This window comes from Leguminivora glycinivorella, chromosome 21 (genome assembly GCF_023078275.1).
Source record: "Leguminivora glycinivorella isolate SPB_JAAS2020 chromosome 21, LegGlyc_1.1, whole genome shotgun sequence".
NCBI classification, from domain to species: domain Eukaryota; kingdom Metazoa; phylum Arthropoda; class Insecta; order Lepidoptera; family Tortricidae; genus Leguminivora; species Leguminivora glycinivorella.
The window spans coordinates 3703214-3727416 of NC_062991.1; the positions used below are offsets into that span (position 1 = coordinate 3703214).

General features: G+C 37.6%; 1 protein-coding gene and 1 long non-coding RNA gene across 2 annotated transcripts in view; one reads left to right on the forward strand and one right to left on the reverse strand.

Moving 5' to 3' along the window:
- Positions 1-24192, forward strand: part of LOC125237311 (lysine-specific demethylase phf2-like) — a 77336-nt gene extending 53144 nt beyond the window's left edge. The window contains exons 16-24 of the mRNA XM_048144300.1: positions 10122-10223; positions 11123-11288; positions 12142-12253; positions 14009-14119; positions 14454-14560; positions 15794-15899; positions 18598-18763; positions 19130-19205; positions 19617-24192. Of these exons, the coding sequence (XP_048000257.1) occupies positions 10122-10223; positions 11123-11288; positions 12142-12253; positions 14009-14119; positions 14454-14560; positions 15794-15899; positions 18598-18763; positions 19130-19205; positions 19617-19696 (1026 nt within the window). The 3' untranslated portion in view covers positions 19697-24192. The remainder of the gene's footprint in view (positions 1-10121; positions 10224-11122; positions 11289-12141; positions 12254-14008; positions 14120-14453; positions 14561-15793; positions 15900-18597; positions 18764-19129; positions 19206-19616) is intronic.
- On the reverse strand, positions 220-2883 carry LOC125237575. The gene is made up of 4 exons (XR_007178349.1): positions 2297-2883; positions 1174-1614; positions 535-793; positions 220-393 (listed from the first exon to the last, which is right to left on the reverse strand). It is a non-coding gene; the product is annotated as an uncharacterized LOC125237575 (long non-coding RNA).
- Positions 24193-24203: the final 11 nt, after the last annotated feature.

Sequence of the window (24203 nt, forward strand, 5' to 3'; positions counted from 1 at the left end):
ACGTTACACCAAAATCATTTTTGGTGTAATGAATTCTGTGACCTATGAAATAAGCTTTGTTCATAGGTCACAGAATTCATTTTAGTATAACATGGCCAGTAATAAAAATCTTATGCTAAAATCAATTCTATTTATATATGTATGGAATTTATCTGTAATATAAATTGTATACATATATAAATAGAATTGAGGTAGCTAGTTATTTTGAGGAATGTCTTACCAGAGTATCTACTTTGCTGTCTTTTCAAATGGCCCAGGTTTCAAGAAAATCATGTACAGTTTCAAATTTTTGTTTGTGTCTTAATTCAAAGGTGTTATTCCACCTTTCACAAACTTGGTCCCATAGCTCATTGTTATATTTCAGCCAAATAGCGTCGTCATTTGAAGCAGTCCCTGAAATAAAACAAATAAAAAATTTATCGAAACTTCGGTATACCTACTTTGTGAAAATCAAAAGGAAAAAAGACAACAGACAGACAGAGTTACTTTTGCATTTATATTATTAGTAGGTACAAATATAAGTATGGATTTTACCTTGATTATTTTCCACAGACTCTACATCTGTATCCGAATCCCTATTAGAGCAAGTGGGTTTAAGCCCCTGCACTTTTCTCCTGATATGTACAGGAGATTTCGAACCTTGTCCACTAATTTGCCTTTAGCGGGCACATATTTTCTTGAAGCAGATTTGCATGTTGGCACAGCTTTCATATAGTAGGTATATATACTTTCAGTTGGGAAAAGTGAAACAATTTTTGCAGCTAGCAAATTGAATTCTTCTGGTTTGATGTTGCTGAGGAAAAAATATTTTGAATAATCTTCATTCATATTTAAGTATATTATACTAATTTTATTATAGAAACCAGACAGAAAACCATCACAACTACCCTTGACGTAAATGCATAATTTTGCTCCCTTGTGAAAGAATATCTAACTCGCACTAGTCGTCAATCCATCTGGATTGACATGCAAGTACAGTCACCTGTAACCTGTAATAATATCTTACGCAATAAAGGCTGCAAAAATATCTGCCACTAATACCTTATGAGACATTGTAAGAGTGTGTAAGATATTTTTGAGGCCTTCGTTGTGTAAGACATTATTGCAGGTTACCGTACCAAGCCTGAAACTACTGCTGTCTGGTCTCCTATAATCCATTAGCTAAGTACTTACTTGTTAACAATAAATGTGTAGTGATATTTCACCAAAACATCAACAATGATGTTTCTTTTTTGCGAGTTCAATTGTTTGTATTTTTGATAATAATTTAGAACACTATTTACTTGTGGAGTACATTGGCGGATACTCTTCAATTCAAATTATGGCAGTGAAAGCCTACTTGGTACACTTAAGTAGGAATCCAAATCCAAAGTAATGTCTGTCAGAATAACTGACTGATCTTGATCAACTTGCATCACTTCTATACAGTTTGTTTTCGCTTTAATAACCATTAAATCTTCATTGAAGAAATATGCAGTTTCAGTATCAGTAACTGAGTCTAAGTAATCTTGTAGTTTACTTTTTAGTTTAATTCGGTGCCCAATGTGTTTGCAAAGCTCTTTCAAGTATCATTTAAAACCAAATATTTGAACTGTTCCTTGCTTATATCATTTTCTGTAAAAAAAAATAACTTAAATCAATGATATATCAATGATGAATATCTTATATTGAAGCATATTTGATAGCTATCGCGGAACTCTCCTATGTATATTGAAATGGGAAATGAACGAAATAGGTGGATCAAAAACGAATAAATATCTGTAATAACTAAAAATAGCACAAAACCACAATATCATTAAGTCTTGCGGTCGGAGACAGACTGAATCAAAGTTTTCCACTGCGACATGGTGACAAAATATATTTGAAATTTAAAAACTTCAGAAGACAAATGAACATCTTGATCGACCCCGGAGATGTATGGCAGTTGCAAAATAAATGATTAAGAAGCTTTCGTTATTTCGATTTAAAATTTCACGATTTTCACACATTATTTGAACAAAATGGGACTTCGAGTATTAATATAACTTGTTTTATTTACATCCACGTGTCAAAATGCCCATTGTCTCGTTTTGATAAGATAATACTTAAGTTCTTAATAGTTTAGTAACATACAAATATATCTAGCAAATGAGTAAAAATGTAAATGATGTACTTAGGTAATTTTGTTTAACCTAACATTTAACATGTATCTTGGTAAAACAAAAATGCTTACTTTACGCTTTAAAGGTAAGAGAAACTATTTTATCTGCCATACCTTTTGATCTGCCAGCGATATTCTAGAAAATACACAACTTACTTTTGAAGTTCTCGACGACTACTGACGGCACATCCCAGGATACCAATTTGTTTTCTGTGTCTTCTTCCATTATTTTAGTAGGTATACTTGCGATTGCGATCACCAAGTTAATTTTACCACCATAACACTTTCACAGCAATGACAACGACGCAAAAAAACGTGCGAAAAGAAAAACAGTACACGAGCAGATCACATTCGACCGTTAGCTTGGTTTGTTGGATGACAACTTAAGAATGTTGCCAGTACCAGTTTTTTTTTACCCAATAAATACATCAGTAATCACAAGTCCAACCTAGATAATGTAACTATAGATGGTTAAGCAAAGCATGAGAGTAAAAAATGGCGGCAAATTTGAATAATGTGCTCATACATTGTCGTCCCATAGAAAATTTGAATTTTGTTCTCACGATTTGCTTGACCGTCTATATACAGTCTGGCAAAAAAGAGTAGAAAATAATAGGGGCGCCACTGTCTATGTAAAACGTCTTGCATATGGCAACTATTGAATCACTTTGACGTCTCTTTTCTATGAAAACAGTAAGTGTAGCCATGATAAAAAAAAATAGTTCAATTTCTACTCTTTTTTGCCAAGCTGTCACATGGGAAAGAGGCCCGAAGTTTAGTCTCTTTCCGTCTTAATGCTATTGCATGGCGCGATACGTCGCACAGTGGATCGAAACGGGGAACATTCGGTGTTTTTTGGATAAACTATTTTTAAAAATGCTACCCGACGGCAAATTATGTAAGAAATAAAAGTTGTCATGTAGTATTTTTCAAAATAATGCGTATTTGAGGCAAAATATAATAAAATCTGTTTTTGTTTTATATGCAACCATAAAATAGGTACCTTATTTCAAGAAAATCTTGGGCGATCCCGCCTTCTAACCTATTGGGCTTTATTTTCCTACTTGTCAAAAGTATAAAATCATGCACCAGTTACTTCTGGAGGGGGCCTATTTTTAAGGAAGGCAAAGATCATTGAAAAAAATATTTTTCTTCTTAAGTAATAAAGTGCAGGTACGACAAATGATCGACATTTCTATAAAAAAACGACATTTTTTTACCTGTAAGCAAATTCCAAAAACGTTTAATTTAGAAATAGTACGTTTTATGAGTAAACATACGTAACTTCATGATAGATAATCAGTATGTAATCTATGTGATTGCACTTGTATGGTTTGTAACGTGTCTTTCTTGGTAGGTACATACCTACACTTAAAATGCCACGCGTTAAGGCTTAACTTTTTTATATCTAAATGTCAGTTGTTCGTTGTATGGTTATTTTTAAAACTGTATGTTTTAAATTATGCGAAAAATACAATAAATTATAGACGATCAAGCAAATCGTGAGAGTAAAAAACCCGCGCCCATACAGTTTTCAAATTTGCCGCCATTTTTTATTCTCACTTTTTGCTTGACTGTCTATACATACTAAGAAATAAACATTTTTTTTTATTTACATGTCGTTTGCCTCCTATTAAACAATAATAAAAAAAACTTCTAAAAGTAACTGGTGCATGATTTTAATCAAACTTCAAAATAATGCGTATTTCATTATTTTGATAAACACTAAAGGAATTTTCGAAATGTATAAGTACCTATGCAAAACTAAGTAGCAACACCCTAAGTAGCTCTATGCCTTTGTTGTTTTATGAAACGGTTTATTTTTTTATGCCTTTTACAATTATTTCAAAAACATATCAAAAGCGTGGTAGATTGTGTGAAGATTGTTCGCTAAACCATTCTCCAAGATTATCGGGTAAAAAATGAATACAGCAACACTGCTCATAGCAAAAAATGCAACTTCTTGAGACAAGATTTGTAAATTTTGTTGCAAGAACTAGCAAGAAATAATATCTTGGAGCAATAATGCTTTTGCTTTCGAAGGTCTTGATTTAAGATTCAAATATTTCGACTGTCTTGAGACAAAAACGATTTTTTCCGTAACATAGGTAAGTATATATAGGTATACAATACAATTACATGCAAACAGACGAAGTATTTAATCCTCGCTATGGTTTGTACAACGCATATAAGCCAATATTTAGGTATATAGATTGCGGTGCCGGTACAATCTTCAGTACCAGACTAAAATTTCCGGTACCTGCGTCGTACCGGGAATTCCTGCTACTTCGATACTTTTCAGTACCTACTAATTGTTTTTCCAGCAAACATTACTAAAACCCGTGACAAATGCTTTGCTTGCTTCTTATCATACAAATTTATAGTCTATTATATAGTAATATTGTAGTGTGGGTGTTGTTGTCTATAGTAGTATTTGTAGTCCTTAGTCATATTATATATTATTACATTCTTCATTGTTAATTTAACTGAATCTTGAGTGAAACTAGTAATATCTTCTACTGAGAAATATATTAGGTACTTGCTTTTAGGATTTCTGATTCTTGATTGTTAATTTAGCCGAATCTTGATTGAACTAGTAATATCTTCCACCGAGAAATTAATTATTTCCTTTTAAAATGTCTAAATTCTTGATTGTTAATTTAACTGAATCTTGAATAAAACTAGTAATATCTTTTACCGAGAAGTATATTATTTGTTTTGAGATTGTCTTAATTCTTGATTGTTAATTTAAGTGAATCTTGAATAAAACTAGTAATATCTTCTACCGATAAATATATTACTTGCTTTTAGAATGTCTAAATTCTTGTTTGTTAATTTAATTGAATCTTGAATGAAATTAGTAATATCTTTTAATACCGAGAAATATATTACTTTCTTTTAGATTGTCTTAATTCTTGGTTATTAATTTAACTGAATCTTGAATGAAACTAGTAATATCTTCTACCGAGAAATATATTACTTGCTTTTAGACTGTCTTAATTCTCGATTGTTAATTTAACCGAATCTTGAATGAAACTAGTAATATCTTTTACCGAGAAATATATTACTTGCTTTAAGATTTTTTTAATTCTTGATTGTAAATTTAACTGGATCTTGAATGAAACTAGTAATATCTTTTACCAAGAAATATATTACTTGCTTTTAGATTGTCTTAATTCTTGATTGTTAATTTAACAGAATCTTGAATGAAACTAGTAATATCTTTTACCGAGAAATATATTACTTGCTTTAAGATTTTTTAAATTCTTGATTGTAAATTTAACTAGATCTTGAATGAAACTAGTAACATCTTTTACCAAGAAATATATTACTTGCTTTAAGATTTTGTAAATTCTTGATCGTAAATATAACTAGATCTTGAATGAAACTAGTAAAATCTTTTACCAAGAAATATATTACTTGCTTTTAGAATGTCTACATTCTTGGCTGAATATTTCAATAATTCTTGGGTGAACTAAATAATATCTCCTATCAAGTAACATATTACTTGCTTGAATACTTTTCAGTTGTTCATTTGAGATTTGAATGTAATCTTGAGCTAAGTTTGACTCTATATTGGCACAAGAATTAATTCTTAAATCAAATCTGCTTAATCATTCTTAAGGTGAGAAATAAATTAGTTTTGATTTGAGATATAAATTTTGACTCAAATAATATTTGCTTTCATCCAAGATTTTCGGTCTTGAATATGAAGAATTTTAAATTTTTGAAACGTTAGTGAGATTATTTTATTTCAAGATATATATATTTGAGATCAAGAAATATTAGGTGAAACACATCTGGTTCTTGTTTCAAAAAACCATTTTTTTCTGTGTAATATTACGATTGAATGACTGTAAGCGCCTTTCGGAAATCAGTCTGCACACAGTGTCTTGTGGAATATCCTCTATCTTCCCGCCAAAAGAGGCTTTTAGTCCACAGTGGTCAGAACTCAAGGTGTTTATTACAGATTTACTAATCGCAATATCGTTACTGAAGATGTTGTCTATACATGTTGCACTGGTTGCCGTGATTCTAGTTGGTTCACAAAATAAATTTACTAAATTAAAAGATTTAAAGGTATTTAGTAACCTTCCACACAAAGGCGAATTTTCTAGCAAATTAATATTAAAATCGCCACATACAACTATAGTTTTCTGACTTCTAAAAACACGACTAAGGACTTCATCTATAACCGATTCAAATACATTATAGTCCGCCGATGGGGGCCTGTACACGCATACAACGATAAATCGTTCCAACTCGACACAAGAAAGTTCTATAACGCGTTCTACAGACAAGTCAACAATGTCTCTACGTTCTTTACTTTTTATACTATGTTTAACCATTATCAATGACCCGCCGCGAATGCAGGATCTTCTGAAGAAATAACTAACTATACTATGATTATTGTAATTAAACATAAATTCATGCCCTTTAAGCCAGTGCTCGGTTATACAGAGAATGTCAATATTCGAGGACTGTAAAAACAAATCTATTTCGAGTTCCTTGGTGGCAAAGCCTTGAATATTCTGGTGAACTAAATTTAATAACTCGGTTTCACTAAGCATACTAGCATCAATACGAGCAGAGCCGGCCGGTGCAGACGTTGTCGTAGCGGTTAGTTTAAATACAAATCACCAGGCGACTCCGTCTCGGAACCCACGCTACCGAGACATAAAGAGCTACGCGAAGTAAAACTACTAGACGCCGCCCTAGATACGACGGAGTCCTCAATATTATATGCTAACAGGTTAGCACAATCCACTAGACATCTTTTCGGTAGGTAGGTTCTGTTACAGGGCATTACAAAATCATATATAAATTTATTCGTATCAAAATACGAAATCGTACTACTATATACTGAGAGATTGTACAACAAAGAATTATAATGGTAAACTCTCTTATTCACCTTTCTCGACCTTCTGTATGGGAGCGCACACATAATTATTTTCCCTACCTCTCCCCGATCGAGCGCCGACAGAGTAGCGGACAAATTTAAAATATCGCGTTTAGTACAGTCTAAACTGTTCCCTACAAAAACTATAAGCGTCGAATCGCGGTCAAACTCGCCTGCAGAGATGCACTCGACCAAACTCGCGACGGTGGCCCCCGGGTGACAGTGGTTGATGACGCGCCGGTGGAGGCGCTCCGCCAGCAGCGCGCCCAGCCCGGCGCCCGCCTCGTCGCTGTACAGCACGGCGCGGGCGCGGGCGGCGCGCGGCGGCGGCGGGGAGCACGCCGCGGCGGCGGCCGGGGGCGGCGGGGAGGATGGCGGCGCGAGGCGGGGCGGGGGCGGCGAGGGGAGGGGTGGCGGCGCCGGAGCGGGCGAGACATAGGTCAGCAGCGCCAGAGCCAGCGTAGCTAGGCTGGGCGGCGACGAGGCCGGCGAGACGAGGGCCGGCGGCGATGGAGCCGGCCCGGCGATGGACGGTCGCGATGGAACCCGCTCGACGACGCCCGGCGGTGACGATGGCGGTTGAGCCGGTACTGGCGCAGGATCCCCGAAGCTCGAGACGGGGTGAAGGTCTCGGCTGGGCTCGAGCGCGGGGCTCGGGCGCGACGCGAACAGCGCTCGCAGCGCGGGCGATCCCGGCGCGGCTAGGACGGCACGCAGCGCGGGCGAACTCGGCGCGGCGGGGCGCGTCGGTGGCCGTGGTGACTCGAAGCTCAGGTTGTAGCCGCTGCCCGGTTCTAGAACATTATTCATAAAGGCTATGTACTCCTGTAAAGCTTTACTTGACAATTCATCCCTATTAGTTAAGTCTATCAACTTTAATTCTAATTTTTTTAATTCATCGGAGCGGAGATTCAGCTCCTCAGTTGTCCTGTCTAGTTGATATTGACAGTTTAAAAGTTCCTCGCTGAGGGAAACACTTTTACATTTAGATTGCACTGTCTTAAACAGTGAAGTATGACGTTTCAGCAAAAGCTTTGATTTCTTAATGAATCTGTTCAATTTCAAGTATTTTTTAATTTTATTGTTACCTTTCAATGTAACTCTAACATCACTGTGGTCCTCAAATTGCACAGAATTTTTAATATCTAAAGTTTCTATTATTGGAGAGGACACTGTACTATCAAGAACTAAATCTACATCAAAACTATTTAATTCAGCAAAAATACTCATATTATTGTCAGCGGGCACGGGGTTGCCGGAGCAATACTTGCAAATATGTTTTGATTCCGACTCCTCCAGTTGCTGTTGCAAGTCCCGGACGCGTTGTAACGCCAGCTCGTGTATATCCTGGCATTGCTGGAACTGGTTGACAATGGCCTGCAGTTCATCGCTGCCCTTGCAAGTCTTCATACTCAACGTCTTGGTTGGCGAGTTGATTTTTTAGTGTTGTGTTTGTTCTTACAACACGCTCAATCTCCTGTTCACTCTCTTCTTGTTCTTGAAGGAGCTTTTTGTTCAGCTCGTTGGCTGTTTTGAGCTCCTTCTGTAATTGTTGCATTTTGGCAATCAGGACGTCCCTCCTTGTAGTCATCTTGGTAGGTTGTTCTGAAGACATATTTGTAATTTAAGACAATATAGCCAATAAAATATATGTATAGGCAGTGAGAATTTGTAATTATTAACTTAATACTTGCACTTGATACACTATTCAATAATAACAATATGACTTTAATGAGGAAATCAAAATTTACTAATCTTAATTCCTAGTGTATGTAGTAGGTTTATAATTCACTTTATTGAAAGTTTAACTGGTTTCCACTGTGTGTAGTCTTATTGTTTTTGAAGAGATTTAACAATGAACTAAGAAACACGGTAAGTTAAAACACTAAACAAGTTGTCATCAAAACATGTACAAACATAACCAAATACCTAATGACTACTAGCAATTTGAAAGATTATATGAAAACTGTATGTAAAGATTATGAAAACAATACTCATCTGTAAATATCTTCGCAGAAACACTTGTAAAACGGTGTATTTTTTAAATTTCGGACGTTACTTCGTTGACAGTTGACTTATTTTTTGTCGTCGATTTTTGGCTTCTTACAATGCATGGACACTTGAGATAACATTTTATCACTTGAATTGCAGCATGATAGTCCCATTTATCACAATATCTTCTTAAATTTTATGAAGTAACTAATTATATTACATATTTAAATACGTAGACCACATTTGACGTCTATCCACAGCGCAGGCTTCGTCAAAGTATGTTATATTATGTAATTTATGTCAAAAGGGTCACCAATACAATTAAGTAGGTCGTAAACGTTATTATAACTAAAATATTCCTCCCTGGACCGTACCTGGCTCAAAAGTCCCCATTACATAAAACTGTCTGTTTCACCACCACTCTTAGGGACCATCCACACTCATGAAACGCATGTCTGACGTGTTTGCGTGGGGATGGGCAGCTGTGTGCAAGGAATGCCTGCGATTTTGTGAAGGGATGGATAATAGGTGCTCCACTGTAGAAATGTAATTTATTTATCAAACGTTAATTTATTTAAATTGTACTGTAATCACATTATTGAATGGAATTGTATTCTATTTAAAAAATATTTTAATTATTTAAAAAAAAAATTGTGAATTGTATTTTATTGAATTGAATTGTATTTTGGTATGTTAATCATACTATAATTCTTTAAATTGTAATTTTTCATATTTATCTGATCCTATTTTTATTGTATTGAATGTTGTTGTATTTGTAATTTAAATTATGTCATTATTATTATCTGCATGGCGCATTAGTTTGTCACTGTAATGTCATGTATAATATGTGTTCTATTAAATAAATGTCTTGCGGCGCGCAACGGACGTCTCCGCCACGCCGCCCGAATGTAATTCAAAAAACGTCTCCTCAGTACATTTTGTATAGGAAGGACGTAAGACGCGCCCCAGAAGGCGGGCTGTTGCTCGCCGCAAGACATGCGTCTCATGAGTGTTGATGGTCCCTTAGAAAGGATTGTCAGAAAACGAAATTGTGCTAAATAAATGTGTTAACAAAATATAAATTTGTAGCAAGCGGCGAGCTACGCGCCAATGGTGCCTGATATGAACGGGTACCACGCGCTACCGTCGTACGATGCTGCCATAGCACAACAGTACCCTGCTAATAACTATGTAAGTAACCCTGTGTTTATTTTTAACTGGTAATTTCACGAAAACTGACACGATTGGAATAAACAAAACTTTGTTTAAGAGTTTTGAATGATTCACGGTTATTTTCATTAGACTTATATTGACCGGGATATAGTGAACGCAGCCGACGCGCGCGAAGGAGGGTAGATCGCGCGCTGTCTATGCAACTTTAACATCCACCCGCCTTCGTCAGTTTTCCGTGATCATGATGCATGCAACTGCGTCGAAATATCGGGAGCTCGACAAAAATCAAAAAGGTAATCACGGTCTATATCCCGGTCAATATAAGTCTGGCTGAATATTAAAAATCTCTTTGCCTAAAGCCAACATCTTGGACGCGGGAAAAATGACAGTTTCAAATGAATAAAAAAATAACATTTCTCAACGAGGATGCGGTGTGCTGGCGACGGAAGGACTTACTGAACTAATTTGTTCGGTCTATTGTCCTTTGAGTCGTCGTCAACCCGAACCCTCCTTAGACCTTGTGCACTCCTTCTTGCTGTGTACTTAACACAGCAAACGGGAAGGTACAAGTTTCTAATGGGATGGCAACGCGCATGTGATACTCCTTGAGTTGCAGGCGTCCATGAGTTTTGGTGGCCGCTTTCCATCGGGCGGACCGTATGCTTGTGTCACCAGCATAGGTTAAGGTGACTACCTTAACATAAGGACGCCTGCAACTCAAGGGGTGTCACATGCACGCTGCCGACCCATTAGGAACTTTTCAAATGTACGCTCCTTTTTTGAAGAAGTCCAAACTTTAGTTCATCGGGAATACCTCGACATAGCTCATTCCACAGTCGGAACAATATGTGTATTGAGGACATATAGGTACAATATTTTTATGTGTACGTCTTGTAAAAACTGATATGTTTTATTAGGTGATAGAAGAACAAAAACCTGCCCCACCAACGCCCGTGCGGCGGTCGGAGCGCCCCGTCCGGCGCCGCGTGTCGCACACGTACGATTATGAAGACGGCGACTTGTACATCGACGAGACGCCCACACCCCGGCGTCGAAAACATCGCCCCAAACCGTACAACCAACGTGAGTACTGTATGAATATAATTATTTACCTATATCGTTGTCTAATTACCCATAAATTTTGCGTGCGAGCGGCCGTTTTCGGGGACCCATATTATATAGTGAGCTGGCGAGTCTCTGCCTCTTTTTTCGTGTTTTTATAACACATGATCAAGGTAGGTGGCATAGACCTCTCCATAAACCAGTTACCAGTACATTAACATTTCAACCCAATAGCCCAGTTTATTTTGTTTCTTTTAATTCCAATAGCTTTACACTAACCGGGGATTGTTCTTGGGTGCATTACTATTTATAGTGCATACAGGGATAATCGTCGGTTGGTGTCACATTACCTTTTAGATTAAACTGTCTTAAAGGGTCTCTGTGCTGTTGGCTTCGGCCCCACGCACGCCTTCCAAATGTCCGGGACCCCATGGTCCCGAGAATTTGTGACAGACATACAAATAATAATAATTTGTATTTAATAATTTCGTAGCAGTTACACAATTTTTTCTAGCATAATACTGAAAACATTCACAATAATATTTTCCCCTCACTAGCTCGGAAACACGTGTTTTGTCCTTTAATACCAGCTGTTAAAAACGTATTTTATCCACTAGTGGATAAGTTATTTGACCTTGAATAAACTCAAATTAACTGCTTTAAAGTTGATAAAAGTAGGTGAATCTAGTAATAAAGATGATTTACCACCTGTGGAACTTCTGGAAGCAGGGATAAACGCATTTTTTGCGTTGTAGTTTCCTCGCTGTAGTGAGGGGAAAAGTTTTGTGTTACACTCGGGTGCAAATGTATTTTACTTCTCGTGTGTTAAAATACAACTTTGCCCCCTTGTATAACAAATATCTATTGTTTACAGAGTCAAACTCATATCGAGCACCGGCCGTGGCGCCTCCTCGGCCCGCGAACGGTATCGAATCCCTCATACAGGCCTCCGTCTTAGCGGAGGAAGACCCTCCAGATCCTACCACGTAAGTACAAACTGTTTAAAGTTATAACAGACAACTGTTTCACCTTTTGGCCGCAGCTTTGACCGCGTAAAAGACAACTGGCTAACCTTTGACGTCAAGTGACGCGCGCAGTATCTTCCAATATACACCTAAATACATTTAGCCAGCATAACCGGTGCAGAGATATGCAGAATATATTTAGAAGTGGAGAAAATATTATTAAACCGTCATGAGAAAACGATTAAGCACATGTGTCATTTTTGAAATAATAGCATTGTTGCGCTCCGGCTGTGGAATGAGCTCCCTGTCGAGGTATTCCCGATGAACTACAGTATGGGGTTCTTCAAAAAAAACCGGTCAAGAGCGTGTCGGGCCACGCTCAGTGTAGGGTTCCGTAGTTTTTCGTATTTTTCTCAAAAACTACTGAACCTATCAAGTTCAAAACAATTTTCCTAGAAAGTCTTTATAAAGTTCTACTTTTGTGATTTTTTTCATATTTTTTAAACATATGGTTCAAAAAGTTAGAGGGGGGGACGCACTCTTTTTTCCTTTAGGAGCGATTATTTCCGAAAATATTAATATTATCAAAAAACGATCTTAATAAACCCTTATTCATTTTAAAATACCTATCCAACAATATATCACACGTTGGGTTTGGAATGAAAAAAAATATCAGCCCCCACTTTACATGTAGGGGGGTACCCTAATAAAACATTTTTTTCCATTTTTTATTTTTGCACTTTGTTGGCGTGATTGATATACATATTGATACCAAATTTCAGCTTTCTAGTGCTTACGGTTACTGAGATTATCCGCGGACGGACGGACGGACGGACGGACGGACGGACGGACGGACGGACAGACAGACATGGCGAAACTATAAGGGTTCCTAGTTGACTACAGAACCCTAAAAAGGAGTGTACAAGTTTCTAATGGGTCGGCAACGCGCACGTGACACCCCGTGACGCTTTCCATCAGGCGGGCCGTATACCTGTTTGCCACCGACGTGGTATAAAAAAAAAAAATTGTCTGTCGCAGATTTTGTAAATAAATGAAAATGCTTTTTACCTACATTATGAAGAAGTTATAACCCTTGGTATAAATACAATGAGTAGTTCTCGTTATTTAATCCTGGCAGGCAAGCATGGTCGCGCGATAAATGATAAAACATCAGGCCGACGAACTATATGTAAGTGCGATAGGGCATGCTTATAGGCCTGAACGTTGCAACGCATCTTTATATGTAGGTACATGTTTTTTACCCTTTTCCAAATATATATTTACTAATTAGATATTTTTCATTGTTATTTTATTTCGTTGGTCTCTACAATAAACGTACGTCAACTATAGAGGGCACCACTTTGACGTAAATTATCAATCGTAAGATGGCAATCGCGTGACCTCTATATTCATATTCATTTATTTCGTAAATGCACAGATACATTACACGTCAACAGTTACAGTTCATATATTAAAATTTAGAATAATAATTAAACTTTAAGTTTTGAATTAAATTAAGAGATCATAATACAATATTAAAAATAATTAGAATAATAATTGAATACATTACATAAATGTTTAAATGTCACAAAATTCTTTTACATCATAGAATGCATTTTTGATTAACCATTTCTTCAATTCTTTATAAAAACAATTATCATTTTCTAAATTTTGAATGTCTTTTGGAATGCAGTTATAAATTTATACAGCCCATCATTTGGCCCTTGTTACTGGCGCTAGACTGTTTCAGTGTTGTATAAAATGGTCGTATTTCAGGGAAGACGCGGCAGTAGCAGTGGCGGGCATGCTCAGCATAAGCGAGCGGTACGAGGCGCCGCCTCGGACGTTCGGGCTGGCTAGCGACGAACCTGAGGCACCCACGGAAAGGTATCATTTTCTCATTGCTTAGTTGTCCTAATAGCCAATATCAAATTACTTACAAATCAGGATCCCCAAAATTATGCATTCAACTTTTTGAATACTGACCGGGATGTAGACCGTGATTACCTTTTTGATTTTTGAAGGAGGGTAGATCGCGCGCTGTCTGCGCTACTTTGACATCCACCCGCCTTCTTCAGTTTTCCGTGATCATGATGCATGCAACTGCGTCGAAATATCGGGAGCTCGACAAAAATCAAAAATGTAATCACGGTCTATATCCCGGTCAATATAAGTCAAGGTGTAACTATTGTTTAATGTTCACATGAAATATTGTTATCAGCGCTAGCTCGCGCGGCAACAAGAGAGTGCGTAAACCAGCGCCGCGAGTCGAAGACCCCCTGGAAGAGGAAGATGTCATCAAAGAGGTGCATCGAGACGAAGAATATGGTAAGTAGTCATTCAATTGCTTGCCCTTATTAGCCATACACACGTATGGATCTGCACGTCAGATCTGCCCGGCAGATGTGCTCGGCGGGCACATCCGTCCGTGTGTGGCGAGTAATAGACATGGATTTGCCCGCCTACCATTACGAAGAAACCTACGTATCGGGTAAATGAAATGAAATGATTTATTCAAGCATGTGGAGAATGGGTTACATATTAGGTTATATTTGCTACTCAAGTAGTATATAGTTTGGTATGGGCCGGGCAGACCCGTCGGCTGCCCGCGCGTGTGTGTGTAGCGCGGATGTGCCCGCCGGATCGCACCTCAGTTGCGCTCACAAACTGATGCCCGTCGCCGAAGTCGCGGATCAGATCCAAGGCTTGCCCGGCGGAGAAATCTGTGCGTGTATGGTTAGCTTTTCTCTTCCATACCTCTATATCGCCCGTCATATCATATACTTGCTTTTATGTCATAATATCACTTCTAACAGTCCATCCATCTTTTCGAATGTCATGTGCCGGGAAAATACATATTTGACGTTCTATGCCGAAAGGGTCTATGCTCTATGTGTAAAAGAACCATTTTCTAATGGAAAGTGAATTTGTACGTCTGCTCTGTGTGTACAGTCGACTACAAAGATATGTATCCATTTTTTCACCTTATTACAGTGCAATAAGGTGAAAAAGAGGATACATCTCTTTGTAGTCGACTGCACAAGTCGCTCTTGATAAAGATGTCGTCCAAGAAGTGCATTGAGCGAAGTGTTTAGGGAAATGTGATCATTATTATATTTATTAAAAAAAATAATGAAATTAAATTTAACTAAAATTCCGCCGTGTGGTGACGGGTTAAGAATTTCACCACCCCCTTTCTTCCCGTGGGTAGAAGGCGACTGTGGGATATGGGGTAAATTGTGGCGTAGGCGAGAGGCTGGCAACCTGTCACTGCAATGTCACAGTTTCGTTTTTTTTCAACCCCTTATTTGCCAAGAGTGGCACTGTAACTTTAGCAGTTGCATGTGCTCTGCCTACCCCTATAAGGGAAACAGGCGTGATTGTATGTATGTATGTAAATTTAACTATACAACCGGAAAAATAACTGAAAATATCTAACAATATTATCAATTTCGCTATTTTAATTTCATGCTGTATCCAAATATTCGTGTCTGTTTTATGTTCGCTGTTTGCCAAGCGTGTGGAGACGACAATATAGTAAAACCCTGCATATTTTTACAGTGTATCCATCCTTGGAGATGAGTTCGGACGAAGATGAAGACTGGACGTCATCGCGGCGGCGGCGGAACTCCAGAAACAGGGTGGATTCTAGGTCTAAGGGTGATAAGTAAGTACATTTTCCCCTCGCAAGTTCAGGATTCTATTCTCGAACCACTCGCTTCGCTCGTGGTTCAACTATAGAATCCTTTCACTTGCTCGTTTTTCAATTCCACACTCGGCGTTAAAATACAACTTTGCCCCCTTGTATAACAAATAACTATTTCTTTTATGGCCGGAAATTGTCAACTTTCGGTCTTTGGTCTTATTCCGGTTTTTTAACCCCCGACGCAAAAACGACGGGGTCTGTGGCATCGTAGCTCCCGAACGGATGAACCGATTTGGATTTAGTTTTTTTTGTCTGAAAGCTGAGTAAGTCGGGAGTGTTCTTAGCCATGTTTCATGAAAATCGGTCTACTATGACGCGGTCGGGATTTTTCAAAATTTTAATTTTGTGGTTAGGTTATTTGATCAGTTAGGGGCTCTAAACTTCTAACTATATTGCTTTAGCTATTGTGCGAAATGAAAATACTGGCTTTGATGACTAAGGCACTGGTACTGGTCCCACCGCGAGCTAGTAAGCTATCGGCTGTAAAAACGAACAAAAAATAAGCACTCCCGTGCAAATAAAAGAGACACGGCGATATTGATAGCTCACCGCTGGGCTAGTAAGTATAAATATCGCCGTGTCTCTTTTATTGTGAGCGTCAGGACCCCTGGACCACTACAGATATTTGATGTTTAGTACATACTAAAATTTAGTACCTATTTGATACTATTTGGTACCTGAGTACATATATTTGGTACCTCCACTGATATCGAAAAATCGAGCGAATAAAGTGGCCAGACATTCTGACGTCAGGATGTCTGGACCATTTTTGGTTTACATAGTTCTAGACAACACTACTAATTGATATCTTAGTCAATATTTACTACCTATTTGGTACCTGTCAATATATTTTTTTCAAATTTTTTTGGCGTACCAGAAAAAAGTTATGATGGAATTTAAAGTTGAAAACTAGTGTAATTACACTAATTACTTTTATATTTCGACTATATTAATGTCACTAGTCAGTAGAGATGATGTGCGAGTGCCTAAAAATAAATTCCTATTTAAGTTGACGCGCAGGAGGGCAGGCGGATTTGCCTCTATTCTTTTGACTGGCGCTACATACTTCAACGGCACGGCCGGGCTCACAACTTTAAATTCCGTCATAACTTTTTTCTGGTACGCCAAAAAAATTTGAAAAAATATATTGACAGGTACCAAATAGGTAGTAAATATTGACTAAGATATCAATTAGTAGTGTTGTCTAGAACTATGTAAACCAAAAATGGTCCAGACATCCTGACGTCAGAATGTCTGGCCACTTTATTCGCTCGATTTTTCGATATCAGTGGAGGTACCAAATATATGTACTCAGGTACCAAATAGTATCAAATAGGTACTAAATTTTAGTATGTACTAAACATCAAATATCTGTAGTGGTCCAGGGGTCCTGACGCTCACCTTTTATTGTCTTTTTTACACGGGAGTGATTATCTTTTGTTCGTTTTTATAGCCGATAGCTCATAGTTTACTAGCTCGCGGTGCGACCAGTGCCTATAATGTGTACAGTTTTATTTTTTGCCATGTCGAAAATTCAAAGGGCCATATCGTCACTACTTTTAAAAAATCTCGTATCTCACGCCGTTCCTCAAAGTTAAAACGCAGTAAGTCTATATGCATTCCATACATACTTACTACAATTTTCTTTTCATTGACAGACGAAGATACACGTTTTTTTTTTAAAGTAGTCACGATATGTACTGTTGTACAATACATACGTGCGAAGAGAAAGGAGGCAGACGGTTGATTTATTGTTATTCGTTTTGAACTTCCCTTTTTCTGCACTTGTTTCATAATGTATTATTAAATATGTGTACAAAATGCTAGAATTTAAAGTGTAAGGCCTGAGTGCATGTCAATCAATTGAAGCTCATATAAGTGTCCTGAGTCGATATTGCATAAAGTGCACGCGAGGGAGTCTGCCTGACTGCTCGCTCTGCCGCCGAGCGTCCATTGAGGCCTTTAATCGTTTGATATGCATTTCGCACGCCCAATATGAGCATGTACTCAGGAACTACACTTACACAGTATGTAACCTTATGGCCGCTGTACACATGAGGCCAACGGTTGGTCCAACCCTTGGTGGAACCCCTTGGCCAAGCGTTTAGCGGGCTACTTGGCCGTATGTTGGTAGTTGGCGCTAGCGCTGGCCGGCCAATCGACTGGTGTCGGTTTTTTGTCCACACATCAAAGGATCTTGGCGCCAATGGCCAACTGCGTTCACACGTTGGCGCCTCATTCAGTTTGTCGGCAACCGTCAGAGAGGACAGTAGTGAAATATTTACGAAAATGATAAGTTTATCTATGCCAATAATAGTGTTGATTTTAGGAAATAAAATAACCTTGCTAATGTTTAATGTATTGCCAAAAAAAGATAAATGTACTTATCATAATATTAAAAAACTGATAATATTTCAAATAATTTAATTTTATTACGGGGTTATTATTTTTTAATCAAATTTTGCTGACAACGTAAATGATCTAGCATTACCTAGCCTTTTCCATTCCACGTCCATCTTTCATGAAGAGCCAATGCCAAGTGATTGGTTCGCGAATGTGTAAACAGCGACTCTTATCTTGGCCAAGGGGTTCCACCGAGGGTTGGTGGAACCGTTGGCCACATGTGTACAGCGGCCATTACACTTGGTTGTGTTGTCAGGGACGAGTCGTGGTCGCCGCGCGCGCGGCTGGGGCGGCTGGTGCCGCGGCTGCGCGGGCCGGCGCGCGCGGGCGTGCGGCGCGAGTGCGTGCGCGCCGCCCTCCACGCCGCCGCGCACCAGCACCCGCACCCGCACCCGTCCGCGCCTGCCCAGCGGAGAGACCAGGTACAGAATACCATCCGCGACGTCCTCACATTACCATGCTTCTCTTAATATCTCCATGCTAACACTAGTGTAGGAATGCGGCAGAATGTGTGCGCGCACCAGCCCTCCCCGCAGCAGCAATGTAGGTACAGAATACTATCTTTGTTCATTTGCAGTCGGCGTAGCATGTCCCTCTTATGCGTCTAACGTCCGTCGTCTCATCATTCACATGCTAATACTATTAGCTAATAGTGCCGGAATGCGGCCAAATGCGCGCATACCCAGGATCTTTAAGTTATGAAATCAACGCACAATACTGTATACGAGTTTAAATGTACATACCTAAAATTTATATTCTCCATTTCTCAACATTGATGTTTGTTTCAGAACGCGAAACGAGCGGTGCTCGCCACAAAAAGTAGGCGGCCCCCGCCGCCGGTACACAATACGCCAAATAACAAGAGTAAGTAGTATATCTATTTTTTTACAAATATTACATTAAATAAAAGGAACTGGAACGGTATTGGAACATTCTAGTTGACGTTTTTCTATTTAAAACCTTTAGGAAAATTAACATTTCAGCTAGGACAGCAGAAATACTACAGATGTAGTACATAATAGCTTTCCCTCGCATTTTCTCGGAAACGTTCGTATTTGTCGTGCTAGTTCGGTCAATACTCCTTGTACTGAGATTGACTGAAATAGCGTTACACGTTGATTTTCCGGGAACATACGAAGGCAAGACGTTTCATATTAAATCTGTAAAGACTCTCTTGATTGTTCACAAAAAAAAAATCGATTATTTGAAATTTCCCAAAAATAAATTACGCCCCTATGATATGCCTTATACTTACAGTAATATATTTTTTTATAGATTCAAGACTGAAAAAGGGTATGAAGACAGCCAAGCAGCGCCTAGGCAAGATCCTCAAGATACACAAAATGATATATTAGAGTAGCTCTAGCCACGATGTCGGCGACCGGTATGATGCACAAATATATACAGGTCATTTCACGAAAGCTGCCATGGATGGAATGAACTAAACTTTGTATTGAGCACTGAGTATGCCCCCTCAGTGTAATACTGTAGAGCGGACAAACCGGACGTATAGCAGTTGTAGTTGTGTGCGTGCGTGATGACACAACTCGCTGGTCGTTCGCATGTACACAGACATGGAAATGATGCGCGTGTATTGCGCGATATGTGCGTCCATCTACAAGTGTGTGGTCTCAAGAACTTGCGACGGGCGTATTCAATACAAATCGCCCATCATGTCCGATCTCTTCCTTCCTATATCTGTGGTGACACCCGTATCGATATACAATAGTAACTGTCAAGACCTACCATTTTATCGATTAATCTGTCACACACATGCATATTTTCATTCACTCGTTCGTTCCATTCGCGCCAGCTCTTGTGAATTGACCTGTACCGGTTTTACTTTCCAATATTTTCGTACATTTTAATGTCTAAAATATTACAACTTGTTTTTTTTAACCTGTTAATTGATAAGAACGTCAATGAAACTTGAGCAGTTTAATGTGGCCCTTTTGAGAATACAGACGAATTTATTTATGTATGTTATTCCCCCTTCTTCATAAACGTATACTAAAGTTATCAGGCCGATAAAGTTCGTTTGTCCTTTTCTATCACACAAATACGTCGGAAAGGGATAAACGAACTTTATCGGCTTGATAACTTTAGAGTACGTTTATGAATCTAAAAGGGTCTGAGTCTAAAGTCTGACCAGGCTATGTTGGTAACGATTGTGTTAGTACCGACGGTAAACGTCATAATTTCTTGACATTAAAAGTACCTAACGTTTGCACCGGCAGGGCTTTCAAAATCGCTACCAGCTTTTTGTGCCCACAGTTAAACGGAAATACCCCGGTTGACCTCTTTTTATTTGTTTATTTTGTTAGTCTGAATGGAATTATACGTTACATACGCTTTATACGTACGAGTACGTAATTTTTTTTTACTTTTAATGGAATTAATAAGACTGGCCGGGGATTGCAAAAATGCATAATAAAAATATTTGAAATGTATAAATTGTGAAGGTTTTTTGTTCTATACGTAATGATTTCTTTGGTGTCATGTATGCAGGACATATTTTTCTATTTTACAATATTTTCGATTAGAAAGACTATATAAAGTTTGCGATAGTCTCGGATTAAAATATATTTGTGCAATATACCAGACGGACTATTAGGTGTATATTTTATATAAAGTATGTAGCACGGACCAATATATGTTGTGGGTGTGTGGGTTTCTGTCTGTCTATGTGATACCACACTGTACGGGCCGATTTTTATTTGGTTATAGAATTTATTTTGTTATATTTGGGTAAAATTTGGCTGAGTGAGTAAAATAATTTCGAAGGTACGTAATTTTCAGTCAAATAAAAAATATCTACATACGGCGCTATATACATAACTATGCCAACAATTTATAATGCCGTTTTGTGTTTTTCACAGACACGTACAAACGGTAAAACGCTGTACAATACATTTGCGAATATAGGTAATTCGCAACTTATATCGATTTAATGTCCTGACTGACGACCAGGCAGGCAATCATGTTCGCGCGATAAGTGATAAAATAGCAGGCCGTCCCTATCGCACTATTTGTGAGTGCGATAGGGACGGCCTGATATTTTATCGTCTATCGCGCGACCATGCTTCCCTTGCAGCATGGCAATCACGTTCGCGTGATTAACGATAAAACGTCAGGCCGTCCTTTTCGCTTTATTTGTTAATGCGTTAGGGACGGCCTGACGTTTTATCGTTAATTACGCAACCATGATTGCCTGCCAGGTATCAAAATTTGCCAATTTCAATTTAAAATTGAATTGGGGCTTGCGTAGATTCTGTCTAGGACGCGGGTCGTAACTCTTTAGGAGGAAACTCTTAATTTATCGTCCCTAGTTTCTAATTTCCTGTTACTAGCACTTGTTTCATAACTCAGTGAAAGATATTTTAGGGCCTACTTTGATGTAAAGCTTATCGTGTACAGAATAAGTGACTTCCTGTCCATTCGCCAAATTTTATCAAAATTTAACAAAAAAAAAATAGAAATCGGCCTATCAATTTTCTTACTTTAAGGATATTTTTGACTTTAATACTTAATTATGAGCGTTTCTGTTATTGGTTGTTTCATAGTATTAATGTGTGGACTTATGTTCTATTTGCAATTTTTGAACCGCCATACGGGCACCCCGAGACCTAACGAGGGTGAGTGGGTTAACAAAAAAATAGTAAGGTCACTAGAAAAGTTTTGAACAAAAAAAGTATATGAAGCATTTTTTAGAACTTGTATTTCCATAGACTCTTTGGGTAATACTAATTTTCCTGTTAAATCTACTTATTAAAAAAGTAGAATCAAACTTTGTATGAAATGAAAGTTTTTGTGAAGGAGCTAAGCGGGCTATAGATTCGCCTCAATGTGTAGTGTCTTTCTCTAACATGTAAGTAAGAGAGGGCCACTAATAGATGTCGGCTGCATATTGCAGTGACCAAATATGGCCTATTTAGAAGGCCCTTTATCCTCTAGTCCACTTTGTGAAGGTTAAAAATCTGTTTTTTTTTGTGTATTCAAAAATGAAGTAAATGGAAAAACAGTTTCAAAATATGTATGTAACAGACCACCTTTTTTGTTTCATTTGTAGAATAGCAAAAGTTATCTAGTGACGTATGAGCGTCTTTATTTTGATTTTGACGCGTGCGACGATTTTTACCCACAGTCATGTTCAGTTACATCCACACAGTTACGCGTGCAAAAATATCAGAACACGACTAATCTTATGGATATAAAAGCGTGTTCAGATCGTTTTGCTCGTGTAGATTTAACTGTAAATTGACAGTTGACGGGTGCCCCTAGCTTGAGGCCTTTTTGTAGGTATATTTCGCTGTGGTATAATTATAAAATTATGTTGATTATAAACTAATATAATTATATCTTATTCTTTAATTACCTGTCACTCTATAGGTACATCAATCATACAAAATATTCATTTTTACATTATGGTCTATAGTTAAACCAGATTTTTATAAAAAATAGAAATAAATTACTGACTTAAAAATATTAATTTGACATAAATAAACATGGACATTTTATACGAATTTTAGGAAAATTATATTTGTTTTATTATAATTAGATCTGATTCGTTTAGTAATTCGCTTTTCTACTTATAAATGTGTTAAGTCTAAATTTATAAATTGTTATTTTAATCTGACAGATTTGCGCATAACTTCGTACATAAAGTGACAAACATAAAGGATATATTTTTTTAAAGCGTGTCTTATACGTTAATGTCATTACAATTGTATTAGATGTTTTTGCGCCCTATGTCTTACAAGGTATTGAAATTTTACAATATTGTCAATGTAGAGTCTAAAAGCAGAATAAAATTAATTTATACGGACTGTAGTACTCCATGTTGAATCAAATCTGTCAGGTTAAGAATTGTATGTTTAAGGTTTTGACATCTACGTCATTTTCGCCTTTAAAATCCACATGCATCAATTCTAAATCATTTCTAATGTATTACATAATTGGAGGACAAAAATAATTTTTTTATTTGTCCATTATAAGCTAAGTACTTCACATTTTTACAGTCTTTAGAGGAACGGTGACGATCGATTCTCCATACAAACGTGGTCCTGATTTTACTCCTGGAAGCCCTTTATGGAGAATATTTTACATTATTCAGATATTTTGTAATCATAGTTATACTCTGCCTTTCCGTTTTTTTCCACTGCTTGTAATAACTAAAATGTCTAATGCATAACTATGATTAAAATAAAATAAACTCGCATCGATGCGTCCCTATCTCACTGACAAATAGTGCGAAAAGGACGGCCTGATTTTATATCGTTTATCATGCAACAGTGATTGCCTGCCAGGTTAGTTCATATTTTATATAATTATAATTTAAATATCCAGGGCACCTAGCCACGATCACAATCGTTTACGCTCCTCATATCGTTATCGTAGCTCTATCGCTATTCCGTTTTGGCGCGACAGAGCCAGCTAAGGATATTAGCGTAAGCGACTGTGACTTTGGCAAGTTACCCAAGGAGAAAAAATATGGACGACGTTTATATTGACAATTGCCTTATTCATAAACATACACTAAAGTTATCAAGCCGATAAAGTTCGTTTGTCCCTTTCTATCACACCAATACGCCGGAAAGGGACAAAGGAACTTTATCGGCTTGATAACTTTAGAGCACGTTTATGAATAAGGGTCTTTACCAATCTTATTTACTTATTAAAATATCTCTTTTCCAATTATATAGTTCATTAAATCATTATTCATTCAAAATATGTTTCACATCAATCCCACCTTGGACTCACTGTATGTACATAGGCTAAATAACGAATAAATTAAAAAAAAAAGATAAAATTTATAAAAAATGTAGATCTTAATAAAGTCAATAAATACTTATTGAAGTTTTT